The sequence below is a fragment of the Salminus brasiliensis genome, chromosome 1, assembly GCF_030463535.1.
Source record: "Salminus brasiliensis chromosome 1, fSalBra1.hap2, whole genome shotgun sequence".
NCBI classification, from domain to species: domain Eukaryota; kingdom Metazoa; phylum Chordata; class Actinopteri; order Characiformes; family Bryconidae; genus Salminus; species Salminus brasiliensis.
In genome coordinates, this window is record NC_132878.1 from 76,111,075 (window position 1) to 76,134,878 (window position 23,804).

Here is a 23,804-nt window from a genome sequence, read left to right on the forward strand (position 1 = left end):
GTTATTTGCACTGTTTATGGAGGAAATAAAGTTTATATGTTGTTTGGTATTTGGGATATGCAGGTGGCTTGCATAAAAATATAATGAATCTTGCTTAAATAGTTATAATTATTCAGCCCACACTGTAAAATTACAGTAAAGTGATGGCAGCAGGGTTTCCAGCTGTACTTTGTTTACAGTTTCTATACTGTTATATTGTATTACAGTTTCTCACCTTTGTAATAAAATATTTTTCCCCCATAACAGCTGCCCTGGAAGCATGAAATCTATGAAATGACTTCACTGACATACAAATCTTCCAATATTTGGCTAAATAGAAAATTTATGTAAAGCCAAATGCTCTCACCTGTACTGATCCAGTAGCCTATATTGATATTGTAAACTGTGAGCTGAGATTATTGTGAACTGCAGCATTAATGTCATATACTGGCAGTTGATGTGTTTCATTTTAGATTAGTGATCAACAATTTAGACTGTTTTATGATTATCATAACTAATAGATCACAAATAAATACATAGTGGACTCCAATGCTATCCTAGAGATTACAGACCTCAGGACAATTCATGCATGTTTAACTACTCTATTTCATTTCTGCATCAGTGGTAAATGGCAATAGCTAATGCATTCAAATGTGTTTGTGTTGACCCCATATATAATGGTGTTCCAATTAATAGTGGCCTTTCCCATCTAAATGCCATGCCCATAAACAAAGATTAGATCCCTGCCAGAGGAACTTTGTGTTCATCTGTGTGCTGTCCAGTAGCTACTAAATTGTAAATGTCCATTAAAGATCCCATATCATAGAAAACCGAATGTACCATTCACTAAGCTGCAAAATGTTTTCAATTCAAAAAGAGGGTGTTTCGTATTCATCATTATCATGATGTCACTAAAACCTATTCCACCTATTCATGTTACAGCTATTAGAAGGTAAGAGGCCAAATACAGGCCCAATCAGAACAGAGCACAGTAAAGCAAAGTAGCAAACACAGCCTGTTTAATTATAGGAGATAAATAAAAGTTGGAAACTGATTATATAAAACTGAATTATGCTGTTCTTGGTCTATAAACCCACACAAAGTTTAACCCAGGGGAAGAATAAAATACCAGAATACCAGAATAAAATGTAGGATATGGGCTTTTGGAGATAGCGAACCAATTTATTTAACATTTTCACATATTCAACATCAGCAAAGAAATGTGCATCATATGAAACTTGCCTTTAAACAATCACACGCAAGATAAATGCATATTATATATCCAGGTTCAGTTCCATTAACTCATCATCGTTGTGTGTTTCAGGGATGTTGGCACAGCATCATAATTAAGGAACTACATACAGATCTTTTTCAACAAAGAAGCTGTATGATGTATATCAATAACAAGATTTAATACTGACTGTATATAGCTGTAGTTATTGACCCAGAACATAAAATAAAATAAAATTGTATAGGGTTTTTGAAAATTACAAATATAAGTTACACTAAAATTGAAAATTCAAAAGGGCACACATAAAGCATGCTTATCATTTATTGATGATGAAGAATTTTAGATATAAACTGTCAAGACTTTAGCCTATAGACTTGGCCTCAGATGCTGAAAGTGCTCTACCTCCATTACTGACTCATCATTCAAGGATCAACGCCATGACTGAAGTAGATTCTGCTCGGTGCAGGCGGGGGCTGAGGGGAATTAAGGTCTTCTGGGTGTTTGAGGCAGGTTCTCGAGCCAGCCATGAGACTGGTTTACATGATCTGGCGGTGCATGCCATACCCGGTCATGCCAGCCTGGGATGCCCCACGGTTGCTGCCCATCTGCAGGCCAATCAGGTTCTGACCCTGCCGTAGCTGCTCTTCAGAAAACTCTCGCCGGTTGGACTGAGACTTCCTGTCAGTGAAGATCAGTGAAATTCAGGGTTCAGAGTTCACATGACAGGGGAGGTTTGAAGAGTCTGCTTACAGGTTTAACCGGACAGGATTTAGCACCATAGCATGAATTTTCCCATCTTAAGAAACTCAAAAACAATAGAGTTGCTCACCTGTGGAACCAGTCTCGGTTCCCACGGTAATGTCCATCATCCTTAGTGAGAGCCACGCTACCCAGAGCCATTAGAGTCCGCTGAACAGCAGCCATGTCCTTTCCTGTAGTTGAGGAAATCAACATGTTTTGCTTGTAGCAAGAACATAATATTTGCAAAAAATATCAATCAGTATCAGTAATGAAAGACTTGACATACTATTGCATGAGCAAATGGAAACTGCACTCTGGGCACTTTATTAGAAACCCAGACCACATCTCTGATATATCTAGTTATTCAGGGCTGTGTTTCCAAAAGCATCTCATCACAAATACTTTAAGCTTCAAGCGAGCCTCACACTAAACACTCTCTCTACTAGTTAAGAAGATCTTAACACTAAGATGCTTTTGGGAAACTGGACCCAGATTAGTGGTTTAATGTTAAATGTGACATTAGACAGAATTGTAACGACTGAGACTTGTTCACAGCAGTGGTGATTGAAACCCCTGTAATGCCTCTAAAAGCTAAAAGCCTCACAGAAAGTTATCACATGAAATGGCAGTTAATACAGTGCCTGTTTTATGATAGTTGCGATATGATCTTACCATCATCAACATTATATACAACTTTTATATTACAAAACTCCATGATGGTGCCATGTGCACGGCTACAGTCGGGATTAATTGAATTTAATTAGGAGGGATTAACATGTTGAATCTACAGATTTCAAGAATTTCTTTGTTTTTCAGGACTACATAACTTAGTAAAAGATTTCTTAGCTGAGCGTGAATGGGGCCAAAGCTGGGAGTGTAATCGCATTCAGATCACTGTTTGGATTGGACTTGGATTGTCTGTTTGGACATGCCACTACTGCTGTGTTACTGCTGTGCTAATATCCGCTCAGGAACTGATCAGTGATGAATTAGATTGCTGACTAAACAAACAAGCCACTGACTGTACTTGTACACCTATATAGTTACTCATAGAACTTATAGGAGCTGATATAGAAGTCAGGAAGTGGAAGTACTATATAGGTGTTTATAATAAAGGGGACACTGACTGTTTACACCGCTGTCTAGCAAGATGTGGTTGTAGTATCATTTTATTATACCTTCCCATAAATCTACAGTCTGAAAGATGTCTGTGGTGATGACTCCATAAGCCTCAGCTGCCACAAGGAACTGTGAGATTTTTTCCATCTGCTTAAAGGCCATCTGAGTTTCTTGGATCTTCTTAATGGGCTCCTTACCCCGCGGGTACAGACTATTAATGAGTCTACAGAGGATCTGTAGGGAGCAGCAAGAGGCCAGAGAACAGGACTACATTAGTACATTTTGTCGAGCATCAAGTATTTCTTCCAACAGGTAGAGGTTAGTGTTTGGCCAACACACTGTTAACACTGTTAACCTTGTTACTGTGTAAACACTGTTATCAATCAGAAAACAATCAAGTTTTTGTGATGTCACACAAACCAAAGCATTTACATTTATCCACCTATGGTTAAACATTCCATTCACATTAAAGTTAAAGTGATACATTATATAAAAGACCCTTAGGTTGTTAGGTAATGGGCCCTTTAAAAAAAAAGTTTCTAACAGTTATTGGCTGTGTGTGTAGGATTCCTTTACCTCATGTTCTTTAAACTTGCACATTTCAAAAAATGTTCTTTAACTCTTAAACCCTGAACATTTTCCCCCACTTTAGTTCTTCACCCTCATAACTGCAGTTCCTTCTGAATGAACTGATTAAATCAGTTTCATAAACCCTGTAATAGAACCCTGTGGGACTCCAGAACATAAAACAAAAACTATAACCTAGTTTCTGTTATTATTATTAATAACACGCTAATACACCTAGGGTTTAAAAGGTTGAAGTGCCAACCATTAAAAGGTTCTTTAGTAAAAGAAAAGCAGAAGTGATTTGGAGTAGAATTACGGTTGGTGTGATAACTCACAGTGCCATCCATGAGCCAGTTTTGGAAGTTCTGCTTTCCTGGCTGTGGTCTCTCCAGGTTGCCTCCACACTGTGCGATGATCCAGTCCACCAGCCGGACCTCCAGTTCGCCATCATATTTTTGCTCAATCTTCTCTTGCACCTCACGGCTCAGTCCATAACTGGGGCCTCTGTTCGCCATGATCTTACAGCTTTTCTTTATTACTCCCAAGTTGGCTATTATTGAAAGACATAAACCTAGATTAGCATCTGCTCATAGCTATAAACTCATACCTGCTGGTTTTTTTTATTTTAGCTTTTAACATAAATTAGTTTACATTAGGCAATAGTACACTCTCTGTGTCCAGTTACTTTTAACGCAAAATGTGACACAACAAAACACAGCATTTTTAAAAGTATATAATACACTTGTGAGTAATTTATGATATACACTAAACCAAATAATATGTATAGTAAGATATGACATATGCTTTTTTTTATGGTTATGAATGCTGTTCTCATAGAAGGACGAGGTGACTTTGGTATGCCGGAACAGGGTGTGGTTCACATCCATTCCAGCCACTGACCTAAAGCATTTAAACATATGAATGTCCAAGTGCTGCAGCACATTCATTTAGCTTTACCCCTTGTAATGGAGATCAAGAGGCATGCATTCATTAATAAAAAAGCATAGTAACTGGTAGTAAACCAACTGACGACAGACATGCAAGAGAGTTCAAATGTGCCAACAGACATAAACAAGCTCTTATGTGCTATAAAGTACAATGAAACAGGCCTTACCTCTAGCAGATGTGTTTGGAGTCCTTAGCTGTGCTGCTCTGTGTATGTGTGTTCTGTTCAGTGTATGCAGCCTGAAGATGCTGAAGTAAAGGATCCATGCAGCTCTGGGCGGGGCGGGGCTCAAACGCGCTCTCTGGTGGCTCACAGGGGCCGTTATGTAGAGACACGTCACAGGGTGGTCTCAGGAGACATGCTGATGTGACAGTGTGACAGACCCGGCTAGATAAGTGATGACCCACGTGTTTGCATTTGGCCGGTTTACTTTTGGTTTAGAAATACATAAAAACAATCAAGGATCATATTGTTGAGTCCAGTGGTCTCCATCCCTGCTCCTGGAGATATACAGTATCGGCCCACACAGTATATATCCCACACCCTAATACACCTTTAGAAGACCTTGTTTTGCTGAACAGGGTGTGTCAGGTTTGGGTTGGGGATGCAACCTGAAGGAAGGGATGGAGAACACTAATTTAGTGTGTGTGTAAGGAGGTGGTCGATGTATATTCGTACTGGTATATTATTTGTGCCAGCAGTTGTATTAGCAGTGTTACTTCTTGCATTATCTACGTAGCCATCTAGAATTTTATAAAAGGAGAGGTAAATGGCTAAATTGTATTTTTTTTTTTGGTTTGGACAATGCCATGGCTGCCAAATGCATGTCCCATGTTTTTATAAAGACATAGCAGTCAAAAGGAATAGGGTAGTACTCTGGCACAGACGAGAAGGCAGGTAGTCTGGGATACTGTGATGATGTCTGTCCATAACTCTAATCATTAATTCATTGATATAAAAATCTGCCACAAAGCAGATCTGATGCCCAGGGTAAAATACCTAAAGAGTTTGAATTCCTATCCCTACTTTACTAAGCTATTTGTCCAAATCTGACTCCCCAAAAGCATGGGCTTTTTTGGGTGAAGGTAGTTGAATCCCTCTGAGTGACACCTGCTTCCCATCATGGAAAGGACTTGGAAAATATGTCTGGCTGGATTAATAGTGGCAAATATTACGTGCTTCATACTTTACTGGACAGACTCTATCTTGAGCTACTAACTACAGCAAATAACTATGCAGCCCCTAGAAGTCTACATACATGAAATGATGGAATAACAGAAATGCTTAACTGTATAATGTATTTACGTTATGACTAGAGTAACCAAATTGTCCAGTGCTGTACGTACCCTTGGTTTGAGGTAAAATTTTCTGTGAGGGAGGGGGATGGGAAAGGGCAGCAGTCCTTCTTTAAATAATAAAAAACATCAATACAAAAATCAATGCCATTGGCCATAGCATGTGCTCATAGAAATGTACGTCAGTATGAGTGTTTTGATAGAATATGTGTTACCATTGATTGCCATTGGTCAGACTGTAAATCTAAAGCAACGCTAAGAAAATGAAGACCAAAGAGCATTGTAAGGAAATCAGAGACAAAGTTATAGACATAACACAAGCACAAGATAGACAGAAGCTAAATCAATGTCCAATTGAGAACTGGTTCCGTTGTGAGGCTAGATAAACTCAGACCATCAGCGCAAGATGAAGACTTGATGAAGATACCACAGAAGGATCACCATTCAGTCACATTAAAAGGTATATATATATATATATATATATATATATATATATATATATATATGGCCTGTATGAAAGGATGGCTAAAAAGAAGTTTGGTAGGAAGTGACAGGCTATAGGTTTGTGATTAGGGCAGAGACTTCCAATTCTTTGACAAACATCATCCCAGCAGTGAAGTATGGTGGTGGCAGCATAATGTTGGATGCTGTTCAAAAAATGAAAGATGGTGAAATTTCAATATCATGATTTACAGAAATAATAATCCATCTACACATCTTTTTATTTTGTTGGTCCATAGCTTATTATATAATATGCCCCATATACTGCATTTTCATACTCAGGCAACAGTAGTTAATTAAATGATTTATGTAGATAATCTGACGCTGAAATGTACACTATGTAGGTCGATGTTTTGGGACATCTGCTCATGTATTACTGTTTTTTTTTTTAATTGCATGCATCCTCTAGTCCATGCCTGACATTAGACATGGTGTCAATAGGTTTATGTTCAATAGGGAGTCCTATTCTAATGGCAATACTTCTCTACAGGGCCTCGACAAGCTGTGCATGTGCATTTGCATGTCTGTTTCAGCAATGGGTGCAATTTAAAGTAGCTGAATGCATTTATTAGAAGGAATGTCCACAAACCCTTGGACATATAGTGTATTTGGAAATGATGAAGGCAGAGACTAGTTTTAGGGCTGTGAAATACCATGAGGGATGTATGAACAATGTAAAAAAAACAAAAAAAACAAAAAACATGACAGCAGTCGTTTCTAATGTTTGCCGGCATCAGTAATGGGGAGCCAGGCCCTGTCCCAATTAGATTACACATTAGTGCTGTAGACAGAGGCTGCAGCATCTCCCCATCACAGTACCACAATGTATGACACTATATATGAAAGATGAAAAGCACTTTTTCATCTGATTCTCTCAATTAGAGCTTTTCTAATGACAAAAACTATGTTGAAAGCTCATGCTGTTCTCTTCTTAGCCATGAAGAAAATGAATGGGAAGGAGGTGCATGACCTCGCTGTAGCTTGTAGCAGACTGAATGTGTGTGCTCGAACATTCTCCTGTATGAGTGCTTTAATGGAATGAGTGCATTTCAGCATTAATCTTGCGCTAATTTAGAGCTGAGTGATTGTGTGCCGTTGGTGACCGACTGAAAGGTCACATCGGTAGTTAGAGAGTGAGAGCACAGCTGGAGGACCGAGCTCTGGCCTATTGGACGCATTCCAAACCACATCACATGTTAATAAACAGCCAACTGATTCCTGGAGCAAGTGGCCCAATACTCCTATTATACACACAGATGCGTGTGGGCAGATTAAACCAGAAGGTCAACTATGACGTATGTGTTAGTAAACCGATGCGAATGGTTGGTTAGTTAAATTGCAGAAATTCATTCTATATCCCTTCCCAGGGAGCCTGTTTATTGGCCATTTATAAACCTATAGAAAGCACTACAGAACAAATAAATATCTAACATTAAAACTATTATATATCTATATCTCTATCGATCTATCTATCTATCTATCTATCTATATATCTATATATATATAAAATTTAATTACTATAAAAAATATTAAAATGTGAAGTACATATGGGGGGTAAAAATAAGTATATATGGGCTGTGTGTGTATTTATATTTATATATATATATATATATATATATATATATATATATATATATATATACTTTTTTTAAATACACAATTTTATGCAAATGTTGGGACATTTCTCAAATTACTGTACAGGAAACTAACTTATGTTTTCCAAAAATGTATATTAAATAACAGCAAACAAGCTACTGTAACTAAATCACCAGTTAGTGTTAATTTAACACTGTAAGAGTTCATTTTTAAGCTCACTGTTAAATTGACACTATCAGGGTTAAATCAACATTGACTGGCTTATTTGCTATGTGTTGTTTAATATATTTGAGGAAAATGTGCAGACGTGTCTTGACGCATTTTGGTCCTGTGGGCTGATTCAATTAAAATTGACCTGTTGCAACGAGCAAAGGTATGTTTGGAAAGGAAATGGTGCAGAATTTCATGAAAATAACATTATGCAACAATATACAACAATAGCAAATACTTTAAGTGGACAAGAAAAATTAAGATCAAACAAGAATAGCTTCTGCAGCAGGATAATGACCCTAAACACACCTTAAAACATTGGACTACCTGCTGTATAAGGTTAAGGTTTTGATCCTCACACAGTTCTCGACCTGAACATAATCAAAAACTTTGGATAGACGTTGGTGCATGCAAGATGGCCCAGTAATCTTACATAACTAGACGCATTGTGCAAGTAGGAATGGACAAAATTTCCCCAAACAAGACCAATTGAGACTCTTAGCTGGCTACAAACAATGTTTACAAGCCCTGACACTTATCAGGGTGCTGATGAGTGGTGCCCAAACCAAAAAATGTTTTGCTAGTTTGGACCATGCCATCATCACGTGCAGACACCACAAATATTATCCACAATTTATCCACAAAAATAATCTCAAGTGGCAACCTTACAGGTGAAGAAAATATTTTTTTCTTAACTTTCAATGGAAGTCAATGGGGAAAAAAGCATTTCTATTTGTCCATTTATCATGAAGTGATCAATTCATCATCATTCATGTGACTCATTCATCATCAAACTATCAAAAACAGAAATACAAGGTTTTTGCCCAATAGCAACAGTGTGCATATTTGTGTATCTAATTCAATGAGGTCTGTCAATATGTAGAAAGTAAGCAAAAAAGAAACCATTAACAAGAAAGTGATATAAAGAGGCTTTATTCCCATAACATAGTGTGGTTAAAAAGGCACAATACACCAACATAATGTGATAACAGACTAGGATATCACTTCTGTCAAAATGGAGCAGCTTTTTCAAAGGGCTGAGCTACACAGCACTGAAAAGTAAACATAAACAAGTAAAAAAAAAAGAAAAGAAAAAGAAAAACAGAAAAAAACACTGTGAAGGCACCAGGGAACCAGGGTTTTAAGGTTTGTTGTTCTTTTAGGCCTGACTGCTTTCCCTTCAACCATCTTATCTTTGCAGCAAACCGGAGTACAGATAGACAGAGAAGGTTTTGGCAAAACGAACCAGGGCCAAAAGGGTCAGAACCAGGCAGAATGGCGATAAAGCATTATTTTTAGCTCACACCAGGGTGGTCAGCTTGTCTATGAGGTCATCGATGGTGTAGACCATCAGCTTGATGTCATCCTTCTCAGCCATGCGGTGCTGGCCGTGACGTCGGAGGATAATGTCCACGTCGGTGCTCAGCACGCGCTCAGCCACTTGCATGGAGATGTGCCAGGGCACATCCTCATCCTTTAGGCCGTGGATGAGGCGCACCGGGCAGGTGATAGGGATGGGGCTCTGCAGGATGCAGTGGTTCTCTGCTTCCTTCAGGAAGTCCATACTCACGCTGTAGATGCCCTCTTCATTGCTTTTTGTCGGGACTGTCCACATGCCCTTCTCTTCGAACTCCTTCCTTGCCTGATGCACAGAGAACACAAGAAATAGTTTAGGTTTCAGGGTATAATCTCTGTGTTACGGCCACCCTGTGTTGTATTTCATGTGGGTTCCTGGTGTATTGATCTGCTCCTTACCTCCAGAGGCAGTGACTTAAAGGCTGTAACAAAATGATCAGCTGCTGTCGAAATGCCCACCAAAGCTTTCGTCTTCTCAGGTCGAGCAATAGCAGCAAGTAACATTAGCCAGCCGCCCATGCTAGAGCCGACCAAGATCTGCAACAAACAGCAGGGAGAACCTTACTGATTATTTTATACTGTCAGAGCTGTGAAACAAGGGAAAGGCCTATGACACTTTACTGCTACATACAGCATATACTGCTATATATGAAATGCATATACAAAAAAAAAGTGAAGCAGTGATAAAAAACATATATAATTTATTTTTAGATAAATTCATTAATTCATTTCCTCAATAGTCAATTCAAGTTCACTGAAAGTTACTTCAGTAGTTTGTTGTAACTACAGGCACAGTGGTGACCTCAGGTGGCCATTAAGGGTAACATTACCTGACAGAACTGGAAAATACTTTTTTTTGTTATATATACAATGTATTTTATTTCACCTGAGGTCCTTCAGCAACTTCATCTAACATAAAAAGAACATCCTTCTTCCAGGTTCCAATAGTTCCCTCTGAGAAAGTGCCTTCGGAAGCTCCGTGGCCTGTGTAATCAAACCTATACAAACCACACAAGCTGATTAACATCCTACATCAACATTCAGGTCAACTGGTGATTACAAAATTCCATTCACTGCATTTTTAATTCACTCATTTTTTCAGTATACAAAACCTGTAGCTGGATATTTTTAACATGATATTGTTCAACATGTTGTGAAGGGAATATTGATGGTGAGTGGACGAAATACAAACCCTTTACAAAAAAGTGTGTTTACCTCAGATAGGAATGGCCTAATGACTTGCAGAAGTCCTGTAACGCTACTGCTTTCTCTCCAGCCATACTTGAGCCATATCCAGGCAGGAACACCACACCAGGACTCTTCCCCTTTATTCTCTGATAAGCAAGCTTCGGTAAGTCTGGCCTCGATATGTACTGTATGCTGGACTTCTGTCTGACCCCTGGATCCCATAAGAATGCATAATTGTTCAGATACAGTTGGTATAAAAAAAGCCATACATCTTTAAAAGTCATAATAACTCATTTATGTCTGACAGCTAAAATTTCCATAAAGAAAAATTCCACAGTACTTGTTCTGACTTGTCTGAAGTAATTAAAGTTAGTAAAGCTATAGCTTGAAAGAACATCTAACAGTACCTTTGTACCTTTGCACTAGTTCGAAAGGTTATAGCGTTTTGTTACACCATACAACTCTCATATCTTTAATTTAGTTAAAAATCAGTAGTCTCATGATGATAATTCTGTGCTCAAGCTCAGAGAACAAACGGATCAAACTGATGGACCAACAGACATTAATGAGTTAAGCTTTTTTCAAGCGTCTGGACGATGAAGCAGAAGGACCCTGTTTCTGGGTGCTCTCGTGTCAGTATTACCTTCTGTCGCTGTCCTTTTAATTTCAATAAAAGTTCACATCCTCTGTTTCCCATAAATCCAATTATCCAGTTTCTTTACCCTCTATGAGTTAAATGCTGCCCTGACTCTGATGGAAGACTGACCACTGGGCTCCCCTTTTACCCGCAATTTCATTATTCCTACCGTCCCCTGTTATGACTATATGAATTAAATAATGTTATATGTATATCAGCACACCTGAGCAGAAATAAAGAGTCTTATATGGTGGTACAAAGACTTTCTATCAATAATTCTGAAGTAGTATTGACCAGATTAGGATGGGTCCTCTCAGGGCTTCTTCCTCCAGCCCTGAGGTCGTTTTTCATTGCCACTGTCACCTTTGGCTTGATCACCAGGGGTGTTTATGTTCATGCTTTAATGATCTGTTTTTGATTTCTGTCCTATTACAGAATTCCTGTAAGGCTGCTTTGTGGCAACGACAGTTAATATGAATGTTAATGAATGTTAAAATGAGTGTTCTATAAGTACTGGTGGTATCCAAGACCAAAAAGGCATCTTGTCACACTGTCATGTAACCTATCATAATATGAAAACATATTATTATTCCTACTTTTTTCTTAATTACAATGGATGGAAAGTAGTTTAATGAGTAACAAACTGTCGTCCGCATGGCAGACCAGGCTTTGAGTCCCTAGCTCACCACAACACACCAAAAAGGTCCCTGTCCACCTGCAGAACACGATTCAACTGTAAATCACCCAGAGCTTCAGCCAAATGCTGTTTTTGTAAACATTGAATGAATCTTATGAAGCACAAGTCTGGTCTTAGATAATGTTTTTTTTTCTTTGTTTTTTTACAGAAACAGTAGAGGAGCAGAAAAAGATAAATCATTAAATAGTAACCTATTAAAACTAGTGTTAAAGATTACTACAGAATACTACATGTGTATTATAGAGTACTAGAAGACAGTCCTACAGGAGTGTAACATAGAGATTTTGATATTATGAATTATGAAGTATTATTACTATTATCTAAAGATTTTTTTTTATTACTGTATCTAAAGATTTGCAAGGAAAGGTTGTTGGTTATATATTGGATGTATCACTATATTTATTTAACACAATAATTAGTACAAACCGTGATACTGTCTGATACTAATTACTGTGTGATACTAATTATTAATTAATATTTCCCATAGAAACCACCCGAGCAGAATGTAAACTACACTGTGACAACATTAAGACTAAAACATACAGCATTTTCTGATCAACCAGCAGCGTGTAGTGTCCCTGAGTGCAACAGGGGCTAGCAGTTGGCCTTTCCTGCCACACCCCCTCTTATAGGCTGATTTCTGTAGCGAATATAACAGACAACCCCTCACTGTTACGTACAGCAACTTTCAACGAGCTTTTACTCACCTTGGAGAAACGCCGGGGAAAGAAGCCCGTGTGCTCCATTACCTACAGCCTGAAAAAGTCCTCTCCGCCAGTGTGTCAGCACTGCTGCTGCCATACTGCTGCTGCCCACCGCGGAAATATCGCGAGACTTCATAGGTTGCCATGTATTGAGGAGGAATCCTGTCAGGTTGCCTGACATTAAAAAATCCCTCATAGTAACTAGAACATACCATACACATTGTAGTAGCCCTACTTAACACTCAGTGATGAACACAGTAAAATACCTTCTGATAAAACTTTATTAAAAGCTGCTGACAGTTTTTTTTTTTAAATGGATAAATATTTAACAAAAAGAAATGCATTCATTATATTCAGTCATGCAACATTTGGTATAGCCCTCTCTCATATTTATATATTATATATAAATGTAATAACCAGTTAGTAATAAAATCATACATATTGTTGTCAAACAAAAACCTTGCATCTCCACAATGGCAACTTTAAAACAGAAGAAAACAAACATTCTCAACTTTCAATTAAAGTCACTATAAAAAGCTTTTATTTCAAGACATTTTGAAGCATTCTATTTATCCATTCATCATGAAAATGTGAAATGTTCTAAAGCACACGTGTCAGTTTTACATTATGTCAAAAAATAAAAAATAATATACAAGGTCTTTGTCTGACAGTGATGATTTATTGCAAGTATTAAATTCATATTATAATAATAAGAAAAAACTAATCTTGTTCTGATTTGCCCGCTCTGAGAACTACTGTCAGTTGTGAGAACTGTTGTCAGCTGGAAAATGTGCAAATGGCGAAAAATTCACCAAAAAACAACAATGATTCACGCAAAACACTGCTGCATGAGCTAAAACTGAGAGTTTTAGAACATAGATCCTATCAAAACAAAACAGAAAAGACTGAAGGCCTTTGGACGGTGTGGTTAAATATTCAGTACTGTTTTGTACTGCAGTAAATCCACTGACAAAAGAATACATAAAAACAACAACAACAAAAAAAAACCCAAAAAACAGTGTCAGAGATTAACTAAATTCAAAGAACTATAGTAAATCCTCTTCACCATCCTTTTTTGTAGCTCCAGTAACTACCGCTATCCATAAATACTTTTAAAATTAAACTATGTATATAAAATGTATATGTCAGAAATAAGTCAGATATTTGACAAAATATATACATTAGCATTCAAAGGTTTGGAGTTAATAAAAAAAATAGATTTCACAATAGATATTTTTTGGATGTTTCAACCAATGTCATAACAGCACTCTGAAAACAAGAAGCGGATGCTAAGCAATTATTACTTAATTTTTTAATAACTTGTTAAATAATTATTATAGTATTATAGTATAACTTCATTTCATGGATGCAGATGACAGATAACTGATTAATGATATTGGTCAAGAACACATTTGCAAATACTGATAAATAAATATTTATAAATATTTATGAAATGTGGGACTATTTCCACCTTGACCAAAATCACATAGAAATATATATTTTTTTTATATTTATTTCCACAGGGTTAAAAATGCATTTGCATGTCAAAAATATTTTAGAGCAGTAGTCCAGCATCACATTTTGCCCTTCTGGTTAAAAAATACACCCTGCAATATTCTAGTCAATTCTAAACATCACATAACAGTGCTGATATGACAGCAGCATCGTTGTACATGTCTACTTCACGATCCAGGTTATTTAGCTTCCTTTTTAATTTAGACAGCACTGTTCATTATATGTTTATTATTACACTTCTAATGTACTTTTAATAACTCTGATTAACTGTTATGTTTGATATTTGAAAAGGTGCTAAAACGAGTTAGCACGTAGGATTAGCATATTTTATTAGCATTTTATACATTTGTCTGAATCTGATTTATATTACTGAAAATAGTGATTCCAAACCTTTGAAAGCTAGCATATATTACAGAGAATATTAAGAATATTGTGAGAATATTGTGTGCTCTCACACACAAACATCAAAACCGTCCTGTACCAACATCCTCTTTCCCCAAAACATTCATTATTTTCTTTAATGGCACTATCTGACCTAATCAACCAGCTAACAGGGGCTCTTATTCATCCCCCACAGCCACAAAACTGTATTTGAAGGGCCTTGTCAGTTTTCAATTTCTGTGAAAGTATCAAAACTGCGAAAGGCAAATTTGCAAGGTTTTCATATGATGAGATGTGTTATACTGCATTGCGATGCTTCGCCAGGAATCTTCTTTTATGGTCAGATCTCATTGTCTTCACTGGCCCTTCACTGTCTCATTAAAGTGTCTTTTCCCATCCAGGTAGAGCATGGACTCTACAGAGGTACAAAAGCAGACATAAAACACAATGTAAATCTCACTGTCCTTCATTATAATAAATGTTAACAGCCTGGTGGACTGTAAAAGAGAAAGCTCTCACCTCCGTAGCTCTGTGGCACAACAGCTGGAACAGCTTTCTCTACTCTGAAGGTGAAGTGAAAGACGTTGGTTGTGCTATGTTGTCGGGTAAGGGGGTCAAGCACCTCGGTGTGCACTCTAACCTGGACGTACTCCCCCTCCGTGTAACACACCTGACAAAAAAAAAACACAATACCACAATGCACTGTGTGTGTATAACAACAACGTTACAGTGGGGAGGCACCAGTCAGTGGCATAATCATGATCGTATGGGCACCAGTGCAAAACCAAATAATGAAAATGATGCTTTCAATAAATAAAAATGACAATGTAATCTGCTTGTTTATTCACTATTGATATGTTGTCTTTGGATGATACTCTCAAGGTGCCACTGTAACGAGATAATCAATGTAATTCATTTTATCCATCAGTGGTTATGTTATATCACTGTTATGTCTGATCCATGTATTTTAGAGTTATGAAGACATCATGTTGCAGGTTGTGAAGGATCCATATGAAAATGACTACCATGGATGTGATGCATTATGAATAGGTAGATTGTATGAGGGGTTTTTAAGGTTTTAGGAGGCCCAGTTTTCATGGACCCCATGTACTTAGTTGGGTCTCTTCGCAGTGTTTTAGCATAGTGGAGTGGGCAGATATATAATATAAATATATAAATAAAATAAAATAAACTGCAATGTAGTACCTAAACAAACACATGTAAACAGGGCAAGCGGATGTGCCTATTGTTATAAGGTCCAGATTCAGTGTGTCAGTTGTGTGCGTCTATGTGTGATTGTGTATGATTGCATGAACAGCCTTCAAATGCAGCATGTGTGTCCTTGGCTGCCTTATCGTAGCATGTAAATGTCATATTAGATATAAATCAAGCAAAATAAGAATAGGTCAGCTGACTGCTAATCCTGGTGAGTTCATATTGATTTCAACAGACTTTACTGTTGCTATGTACATGTCAGCTTCTACCTGTGAAGACAGCAACAGCAGGGAGCCGATCTCCACTGGCCTCTGGAAAAGGATATCATCCACGGCTACTAGACTCGGTCTACAGCCACTGTGATGAATGCAGTAACACAAAAATTACATTTAATTCTCGTTAACAAGTTAAGAAGTATGAAAATGCCATATTTTAAAGAGCAGTCTCTTACGCAAATGCACAGGCGTTGGCCCAACCCAGCTCATACGCCTTCCTCATCAGGAAACCACCAAATATACGATTGAAGATGTTCCGTTCCTGTATTGTGAACACACATGCATTAACCTACATGTCAACAAAACCTTAAAAGAGTAGTTTGTGTGATGTACTTTTCTTTAAGTGTCAGCTGTCATTCATTATTATCAAACTGACTTTCATTTTATTCTCTTTATTCACCCAGAGATTTTCAGTAGATTTTTACCCCACCTGTGGATGGCATATCTCCAGACCCTTCATTTTAGCATCCTCCATCCACACAGAGTTAGGAGGAAGGATTCGACTCCGGAAGCTTACTGTTCTACATGGCAAAGAATAACATATGGCAAGCATCAACAACAGTATGGCTGAGTAATTAATTATGATACAGTATATATATATATATATATATAGAGGACAAACAAAAATATGAAATTAGCTATTGTGGCTTCATTGTGTGTTTATTGTGTGCGTGTGTTTTGTATTGTGTTTTTGTACAAATTTTACTTTGTGTCGAGAGTGTTGAGGAACATGCTGTGGATGATTTTCCTCTCGTCAGCTGTGGGTGCCACCTTTAGCAAAGAGGCTGTGCTCAAGTCCACGCGTCTTTTCTTGTTAACTAACAGAAACATCATATTTGTTATCAATATATTTGGTTTCAGGGATTGAAACAAATTCTATGCATTTTCATACCTTCAATAATAAAAGTAACTTACAAAGCACAGTTATATCTGGTATTTTGATATCTATGACTAAGCACTATGGTAATACTGGGTCAGTTGTAGAAATACTCAACCCAGCCTTTTTAGCAGCAACAATAATGTCACCCTAAAAATCACTGAGATCACATCTTCCCCCATTCTGATATTTTTGTGAACATTAGCTGAAGCTGCTGGCCTGTATCATTTTATTATTATTATTATTATTATTATTATTATTTTATTCACTGAACTGCTGCCACATAAATGGCTGACAACTGCAGTAGTTGAGTAGATGTGTTGTCATTGTCAAAACAGTCCTCAGAGACTGTGCCAGAAAGTCCACATTTTTGCTCTACTGAAGACCAGTTGAGAACCACTGCTCTAACCTATTCATCAGTGGTCAGATTGTGGATCACCGTCGACATCATATTTGACGTCTTTTTAGTCAAAATTACTTAATAATGCAACTAGGGGGGAAAGTACAGGATTTTCAGTGATTTTATTATCTTAAACAAATACTGTCAACAATAAGAACTTGAAACATGGCACAGTAACTACCAACGATAACCACAAGCTTATTTGGACAATAAACACTACCTCATTAACAAAAAGCAGAAAAAGTAAAGCCCAAAAGAAACTGGACATCTCAAATATAACATAAATTATAAATTCAGCTCTTACGCTCTCCTTGCTGAAAAATCTTCTCCTCTTCTGGCCCCTCTAGCTGCAGAGGGTTTACAAATGCTGCCCTTAAATTGAAAACAGCATATTTCAGCATTCACCAACTAAGCAACATATGGAATTTATCTGTTAAAATGCTCTGACGTACCTTTTGTTCTCTGGATCTCGAGCCACCATCACAAATGTAGCATCCAACACAGGACTGTACGCCCCATCATGGAACTGTGACACAGACAGGATTAACATGAATGGTTAATGTTTGCTGACATTAAAGAGCAGCACCTTTTTAACCCTGGATGTATTATGTTGTTAATAATCAAAATGCAGAGAATAATATGAATCATTTGATAACAGTCATTCATATTTAGCTGGATACCACAGGGTTGTATTTTAGGGTCTGTCAATGTTAATGCTAATATAAGGGTAAAGAACTGAAGGGTGGGCCTATCTACAGGGTTTAAAGAGTTAACTGTCCTGCACGGTTAGCGTATTACAGACCTCTGTGATACAAGTACTGCTAATATCATGATAGTGATTAATCAACAACATTGTGCAGATTTGATACCTGAGTCATGTGCATCTTGGCTTCAATTGAGGACTTGCCCACCCATGTCACATGACCTGTGAACTTGATGTCACAGTCCGGGTAGATTATGTTCTTTCTCATGTCTAGGAATCAATATCAATATGAGTGAGCATACCAGAAATATACAAGATAATAAAATGTTTTTCAACATTTTTACCAACACAAAATAATGTCAAATGGATCAAATGATTAATACCAATCTTGTCCACCAGGGCTGTGACGATAGACAGTGGAGATCTCGCTAGCTCTTTGTTCCATGTGTGGGAGTAACAGATGAGTACTATAGAAATAAGCATGATTAAACATGTGGCAGAAGCACATAAGACTGTAAATAAATATGTGTGATCCTGTGATATTGTCCTTAATTAAAGATTATTACCTGCTAAACTATCAAGGTCTTCCAAAATTCGACCAAACCTATCAGGAAAAAACAAATGTATAAGCAATATATAATATATTAGTGTATATTTATATATAAGCAATATATATTTATACATAATGTAATTGGGTTTTTTTAAATATCATCAAGGTACACATGAGGTATAAAAAAAAAGATAAATATGCTCCTATGCTCACTGTACGATTAGAGTTATATGGCAAAAAGTGAAAATATTGATGATCCCAAGATAAGCACTGGGTCCAGACAGGTGTTGGCCTTGCAAGTGTGTCAACTGGGTTATCCTTTCTTGACTAGAAAATGTAGCTACTTTAGGGTGGACTGATGTCGAACAGTTTGTATAATCTCCACAGAAAAGTATTGTCAATAAAATGTCATTCTTTGCATGTGAGCCTAAGATCAACATGCCCAATGCCAAACATTGGCAAACATCTACCCTCCCCCTCAAACACTGGACTGTGAAGCAGTGTCACTGTGTCCGCAGGAGTGATGGAGCTTTGAGATGAGCTCAATTGTCAGAACTAGTCATTTAATATCAGTGTCTGACCTCACTAAATTTAATGTGGCTGAATGCAAAGAAATCCTCACAGCAATGTTCCAAAATCCATGAAGAAGCTTTTCCCCGGAAATATGAGGTCATTTCTGGAATGTGTGGGGAGGGGGGCAATTATTTAAGAAACTCTGAATGTAATGACTCTTGCTGTCTTTAAAATATGCACCAGCATAATGTTAACCAACAACAGTTACCATTTACCTTTAATCTCTCCCACCTATCATCAAGAGAAAAAGCTCAGATAGCTCATAGATACTCCCTGACACCATGTTTTACTTGCAAATAGATCGCTGTGTGGAAGTGTAACAGCAATTTCAGATTTGCTGTCTTTAGGTGACAGAAAGGGCTGAATTGAACGCTTTTTAATGTTCGCCATACTGCAGGTCAGATGGAATGTGTTCTGGTGGTACCTGACACTGTTGTGGTAGTTGAGGTATTTCTCTCTGAGCGAGGGCTGTGTGCCCAGAGGAAGGTGCACCTCAATCTCGCTGTCCTTCATCCTCTTTGCGGGCAGTTCGCTCTGACTGCTAGCGAGGTGCGCACTCAGTGATGCTCTATCCGCCATCGCCTGCTGGTGATCTCTGATGATCAAAACATAGCATAACATTACACTCACAGTGTTCCACTCAGTTACTCCACTTTACATGTATTTTTCTTCACATGCATATTTAAACTGTCGGTACAGCGAACATCTTTTATTGTCAATTTCCCAGACATGGATTAACCCTGTCGTTGCACTATATTGCATGAAATCATTTATTAGCCTTAATCTGGGTCTGGGACACTAACCCTTGATCTATGTGTTACATTGTGTTAGCTTTTCTTGGTTGAATGTTGTCGTTCTTATGAGAATATGATCATAAAACAGCATGTTCCTGCACTACAGCTCACAAAGACTGTGATGCTTACTTCCAGTTAGTTGATGCTCCAACAATCTGCCTCAGCCTGTTGCGTACTGTACAAAAGAATGGACGCAAAAAAATAAACGTTAATCTCGTAAAAGTGAAAGGCATTATTAAAGACCTACTGTTATAGAAGAGCTGCATGCCAAAGAATACCATATCATCTCAACCAGCCTTAAGCAGTGTAAATGCCATGGACACTCCAAGATATTGATACTTTGTCTAATTTTTTATAATGTCACTTTTACCCACTGGCTGCGGCCTACTAAACACCACCACTGGTGTAACAAAACCAAATCTCCAAAATGGTACATTCTTACAAGTAATTACAGAACATTTTCACTGGTCAGGTCAGCATGAATTTTTCACACAATGTTTATATTGATATTAAAGTACATAAAGAAAATTATAAGGATTTGCTATATTTGCTATTAGCCTTGGCTAAAAATCAAATTTGGTGATTGCCATTAAGGAAGATATTCTAGAAAATCCCAATGTCTTTAAGGAACTGCACAATTGAGATGATATGACAAAGAGATAGGCAAGTGGAAATGCCGGAATACAGACGAGCCAAAATATAAAGACCACCTGCCTGATATGCTGATGGTCATCTGCATGCAACCAAAACCGATCACTCTACAAGACCTCTGAATGTGCCCTGTGGTTTCTGGCACCAAGACATTCAAGCAGATCCTTTAACTCCTGTCAGTTGCAAGGTGAATCCACCATAGATCTTACCCAGATTCAAAGCATCTCACAGATAAACGCTACATGCATACCAGGCCATCCTTTTACACCAAGTGATGGAAAAGAACACAGGATCTATCAGACCAGACAACCTTCCTCCAGTGCTCCAAATTCAATTGTATGCCCACTGTAAGCACCAACAGTGGACAGGGGTTAGCATGGGGACTCTGTCTGGTCTGCAACTACACAGCATGTTGTGAGGTATTCCTCCCCTAACCATCGTTAACCACTTCAGAGTCTTATACCACAGTTGCCTTTCTGTTCCTTCCAGATGTGATAGTGTTTGTTGCCTTCGCACTTTGATGAGCCCTAGGTGCCCAATTTTGATTTGTCCCCCTTCAGACCAATGACCACTTGACCACTTAGCCACCAAAAAGCCTTGCCATTTTGGAGATGATCTGACTCAGTCATCTAGCCATAGTAATCAGGCACTTGCCACTCTTCATGCCTGGCCATTTCTCCAGCATTTACAACATCAACAATGCAAACCAACTGATCGGTTAACGTCGAACATACATGCCAGACCTTGACATGCACAGTTGTAATAAGATAATCAACTATTTGCTTCTACTACACGTAGTCTTAATGTTTTGGCTCATCAGTCATCAAATTTGTCATTTTAATAATCTGATCGCGTAAACTGACAGAGCTTTAGGAGCAGGAATGAAATTTTATTGGCAGGAAAAAGGGATGTTTGCGAAAGCCACATAGTGTACACAATGCATTTTGAGAGGTTATATACAACAGGGCTGTATATAAAAAATAAGAGCAGTTTAAAAAGACAGATTTGTTTTGTTAATGAAGCTGCATGCAAAAATAGAAACCAGGATGGTTTTTAGTTCTAGTCCTAAGCCTCCAGAGTTAATTAAGAGCAAAAATGAAGACAGGCAAGTTAGACTGTATTTTATTTTACCGACAACACACCATTGGTCACAAGCAAGTGTGAGTTTCCTGTGGAGACACATATCTGAGTCAAGAATCATATAACAGTAATGTAGCAATTTACCGTCACTATAAACCAACAGTTCTTTATTCCAGTGCAGGGGGCACCTGCCGTGCAAAGTTCAGTGCTTCGACTGTATTATACTTGATTCGATTAACCAGCTAATGATCAAGCACTCTACAAGCAGTGGAATAAAGAACCAATGATTTTAAAGAGTTGTACAGATTACTGTGTCTACGTTTTCTACATACAATTAATTTTCATGGCCTAAAATTGAGGATCTAGTTCAGGCAAGGATTTCATGCTAGAGCTCCAACTAAACAGCTGAATTACTGAAAAGGGACATCAGGGAATATAAAGGAATGGTTCAGGGATAAAATCAAATGTGTACAATTGTGCCCACCAGCCAAGACACATTTAGTGTGCAAGGCTTTGCACTGGAGCTATAAGGACCATGGAGCTTAAGACACTGAATTCAAAGGAAAGGACTTTGAGTTATACAGATTTCTATGATGTTATCACAGAGGAAAAAGGGGGACATATGTCTGTTCTATAGAATAAGATAATATAGTAGAATTAAACCCCTTAAACAACCTATGGCCCGCTGGCTGGCCAAAAGTGTTACTGTCATATGATATCAAGAATAGCCCCACCAGTTTGTACATAAGTCCCTGTAGTTCCTTAATAATACACATTAGTGTGTAATAAGCCTTTCTGCATTAAGGGGTTAAATGTAATAAAAATTTACAGAGTTAAATATAATAGTAATGGCAGAACAGTGGTCATTCATGCAATCTGACTGTCCTGTGAGACTGTCCTGTGTGTGTCTGCTCGTAGTAAAGTGAAGTTCCTAATAAAGAAAACTGCACAAATTAGATTTTTCCTAAACCATTTCTTTAAATATAAATTAAAGATGCCTGTAGCCTGGGGATATTTATGCACACAATATACAGAAGAGGAGCCTTTGCTCTGATTATAGATGAGTGTGTCCAGATACCTTCAGCCATATCAGGAGCCTTCCCTTGTAGGCAGACTGGACCTACAGAAAACGCTCTGGATGTCAGTGATGTAGCTCTCTTCAGGACCCTGAACAAATCACAGATGGCCAAGAAATCAGCATCAAACTGGTTTAAGTTAAAGGTTTGTATAGTGAGATGCTGTTTAATGCAACAGCTACAGTAAATGAACATGAATAGATGCCTATTTTCAACCATCTTCATCTGGGATCAGCTGTTAGCTCACTAGCAAGCCTCCCATTACATTCCTATGTCTACAATTCCACCACGTGCAAGAGGTTAACAAGAAATAACAGAGCACAGACACAAGAGTTCTTACCTGTGTGACAACATTTTGTCCTCCTGTGTTTGGTTTAGGGCTACACGTTAGGAACGATCAACTGATTTAATTTGCCCTATTCTGTAAGACCACACCACAGCCTGGGACAGCACTGAACGCTTCCTGGCATCTGGGCGTTGGAACATTTTCTACCGTAATAACTCGTCTATAAACGCATCCCATAAACACTCCTAATCCCCTTGTTGTTGTCCCGTAAATACTCGACCTTTAGGACAAAACTCATTCACAAATATGATCACTACATCAGCATCAAGTTTTTGGGAACTACAGATCTATGCAGTTTTTCTCTATGGGGAAAATGAACAGCGTTTGTCGAAAACTGTTGAAAACTAAAAAATGCATTTTCTTTCCACAATATTTTTTATTGTAATTGCCAAAATAATACACACTGTTTACCACAGTTGTACTGTGGGGAAATTATTCTTCCTTGTATTATTCCTAAAATTGACAACTCCAGAATGAAAACACGATCTCAGGGGTCTATTATTTTTTACAACATTTTATAAACAATAAATAAACCATTTCTAACATTAACAGAAGTCTCGTAACACACTGTTTCTCCTCTGTCGTAACAAGATCCTTCATA

General features: G+C 37.8%; 3 protein-coding genes across 4 annotated transcripts; all 3 read right to left on the minus strand.

Moving 5' to 3' along the window:
• Positions 1 to 1,206: 1,206 nt before the first annotated feature.
• On the minus strand, positions 1,207 to 4,823 carry tagln3b (transgelin 3b). The gene is made up of 5 exons (XM_072657790.1): positions 4,752 to 4,823; positions 3,973 to 4,187; positions 3,130 to 3,304; positions 2,040 to 2,142; positions 1,207 to 1,888 (listed from the first exon to the last, which is right to left on the minus strand). Exons 2-5 carry the CDS (start codon positions 4,150 to 4,152, stop codon positions 1,747 to 1,749), a joined length of 600 nt encoding a protein of 199 aa, XP_072513891.1. The 5' UTR covers positions 4,153 to 4,187; positions 4,752 to 4,823; the 3' UTR covers positions 1,207 to 1,746.
• A 4,279-nt stretch (positions 4,824 to 9,102) lies between these two features.
• Positions 9,103 to 12,867, minus strand: abhd10b (abhydrolase domain containing 10, depalmitoylase b). Its single transcript, XM_072657804.1, has 5 exons — positions 12,771 to 12,867; positions 10,757 to 10,940; positions 10,428 to 10,539; positions 9,941 to 10,078; positions 9,103 to 9,827 (listed from the first exon to the last, which is right to left on the minus strand). Exons 1-5 carry the CDS (start codon positions 12,862 to 12,864, stop codon positions 9,486 to 9,488), a joined length of 870 nt encoding a protein of 289 aa, XP_072513905.1. The 5' UTR covers positions 12,865 to 12,867; the 3' UTR covers positions 9,103 to 9,485.
• A 221-nt stretch (positions 12,868 to 13,088) lies between these two features.
• Positions 13,089 to 23,315, minus strand: acot9.1 (acyl-CoA thioesterase 9, tandem duplicate 1). 2 transcript variants are annotated; one of them, XM_072689266.1, is made up of 16 exons: positions 23,198 to 23,315; positions 22,860 to 22,948; positions 21,844 to 21,870; positions 20,180 to 20,225; positions 19,681 to 19,851; positions 18,700 to 18,737; positions 18,517 to 18,600; positions 18,300 to 18,403; positions 17,883 to 17,956; positions 17,735 to 17,802; positions 16,860 to 16,971; positions 16,584 to 16,674; positions 16,330 to 16,415; positions 16,148 to 16,235; positions 15,183 to 15,333; positions 13,089 to 15,078 (listed from the first exon to the last, which is right to left on the minus strand). In XM_072689266.1, exons 1-16 carry the CDS (start codon positions 23,209 to 23,211, stop codon positions 15,020 to 15,022), a joined length of 1,302 nt encoding a protein of 433 aa, XP_072545367.1. In that variant the 5' UTR covers positions 23,212 to 23,315; the 3' UTR covers positions 13,089 to 15,019. The 2 variants fall into 2 exon arrangements, with proteins under 2 accessions (XP_072545367.1, XP_072545375.1); XM_072689274.1 differs by lacking the exon at positions 21,844 to 21,870.
• Between the last annotated feature and the right edge of the window lie 489 nt (positions 23,316 to 23,804).

Bases quoted from the DNA above. Each gene is read 5' to 3' on its own strand.
- tagln3b (XM_072657790.1), bottom strand. From the start codon at position 4,152: ATGGCGAACAGAGGCCCCAGTTATGGACTGAGCCGTGAGGTGCAAGAG. The intron at 2,143-3,129 runs GTATAATAAAAT...CCTCAACTACAG, and splicing joins GACTGTAGATTTATGGGAAG to GAAAGGACATGGCTGCTGTT. The intron at 1,889-2,039 runs GTGAGCAACTCT...CTTCACTGACAG, and splicing joins AACCGAGACTGGTTCCACAG to GAAGTCTCAGTCCAACCGGC.
- abhd10b (XM_072657804.1), bottom strand. From the start codon at position 12,864: ATGGCAGCAGCAGTGCTGACACACTGGCGGAGAGGACTTTTTCAGGCT. The intron at 10,941-12,770 runs GTGAGTAAAAGC...TATGGGATCCAG, and splicing joins TTCCCCGGCGTTTCTCCAAG to GGGTCAGACAGAAGTCCAGC. The intron at 10,079-10,427 runs GTGAAATAAAAT...TGTTTGTTGCAG, and splicing joins AAGTTGCTGAAGGACCTCAG to ATCTTGGTCGGCTCTAGCAT.
- acot9.1 (XM_072689266.1), bottom strand. The intron at 20,226-21,843 runs GTGTGTTGTCGG...TCTTTTGTACAG, and splicing joins ACACTTGCTTGTGACCAATG to TACGCAACAGGCTGAGGCAG. The intron at 16,416-16,583 runs GTGGGGTAAAAA...TTCACAATACAG, and splicing joins TGGAGATATGCCATCCACAG to GAACGGAACATCTTCAATCG.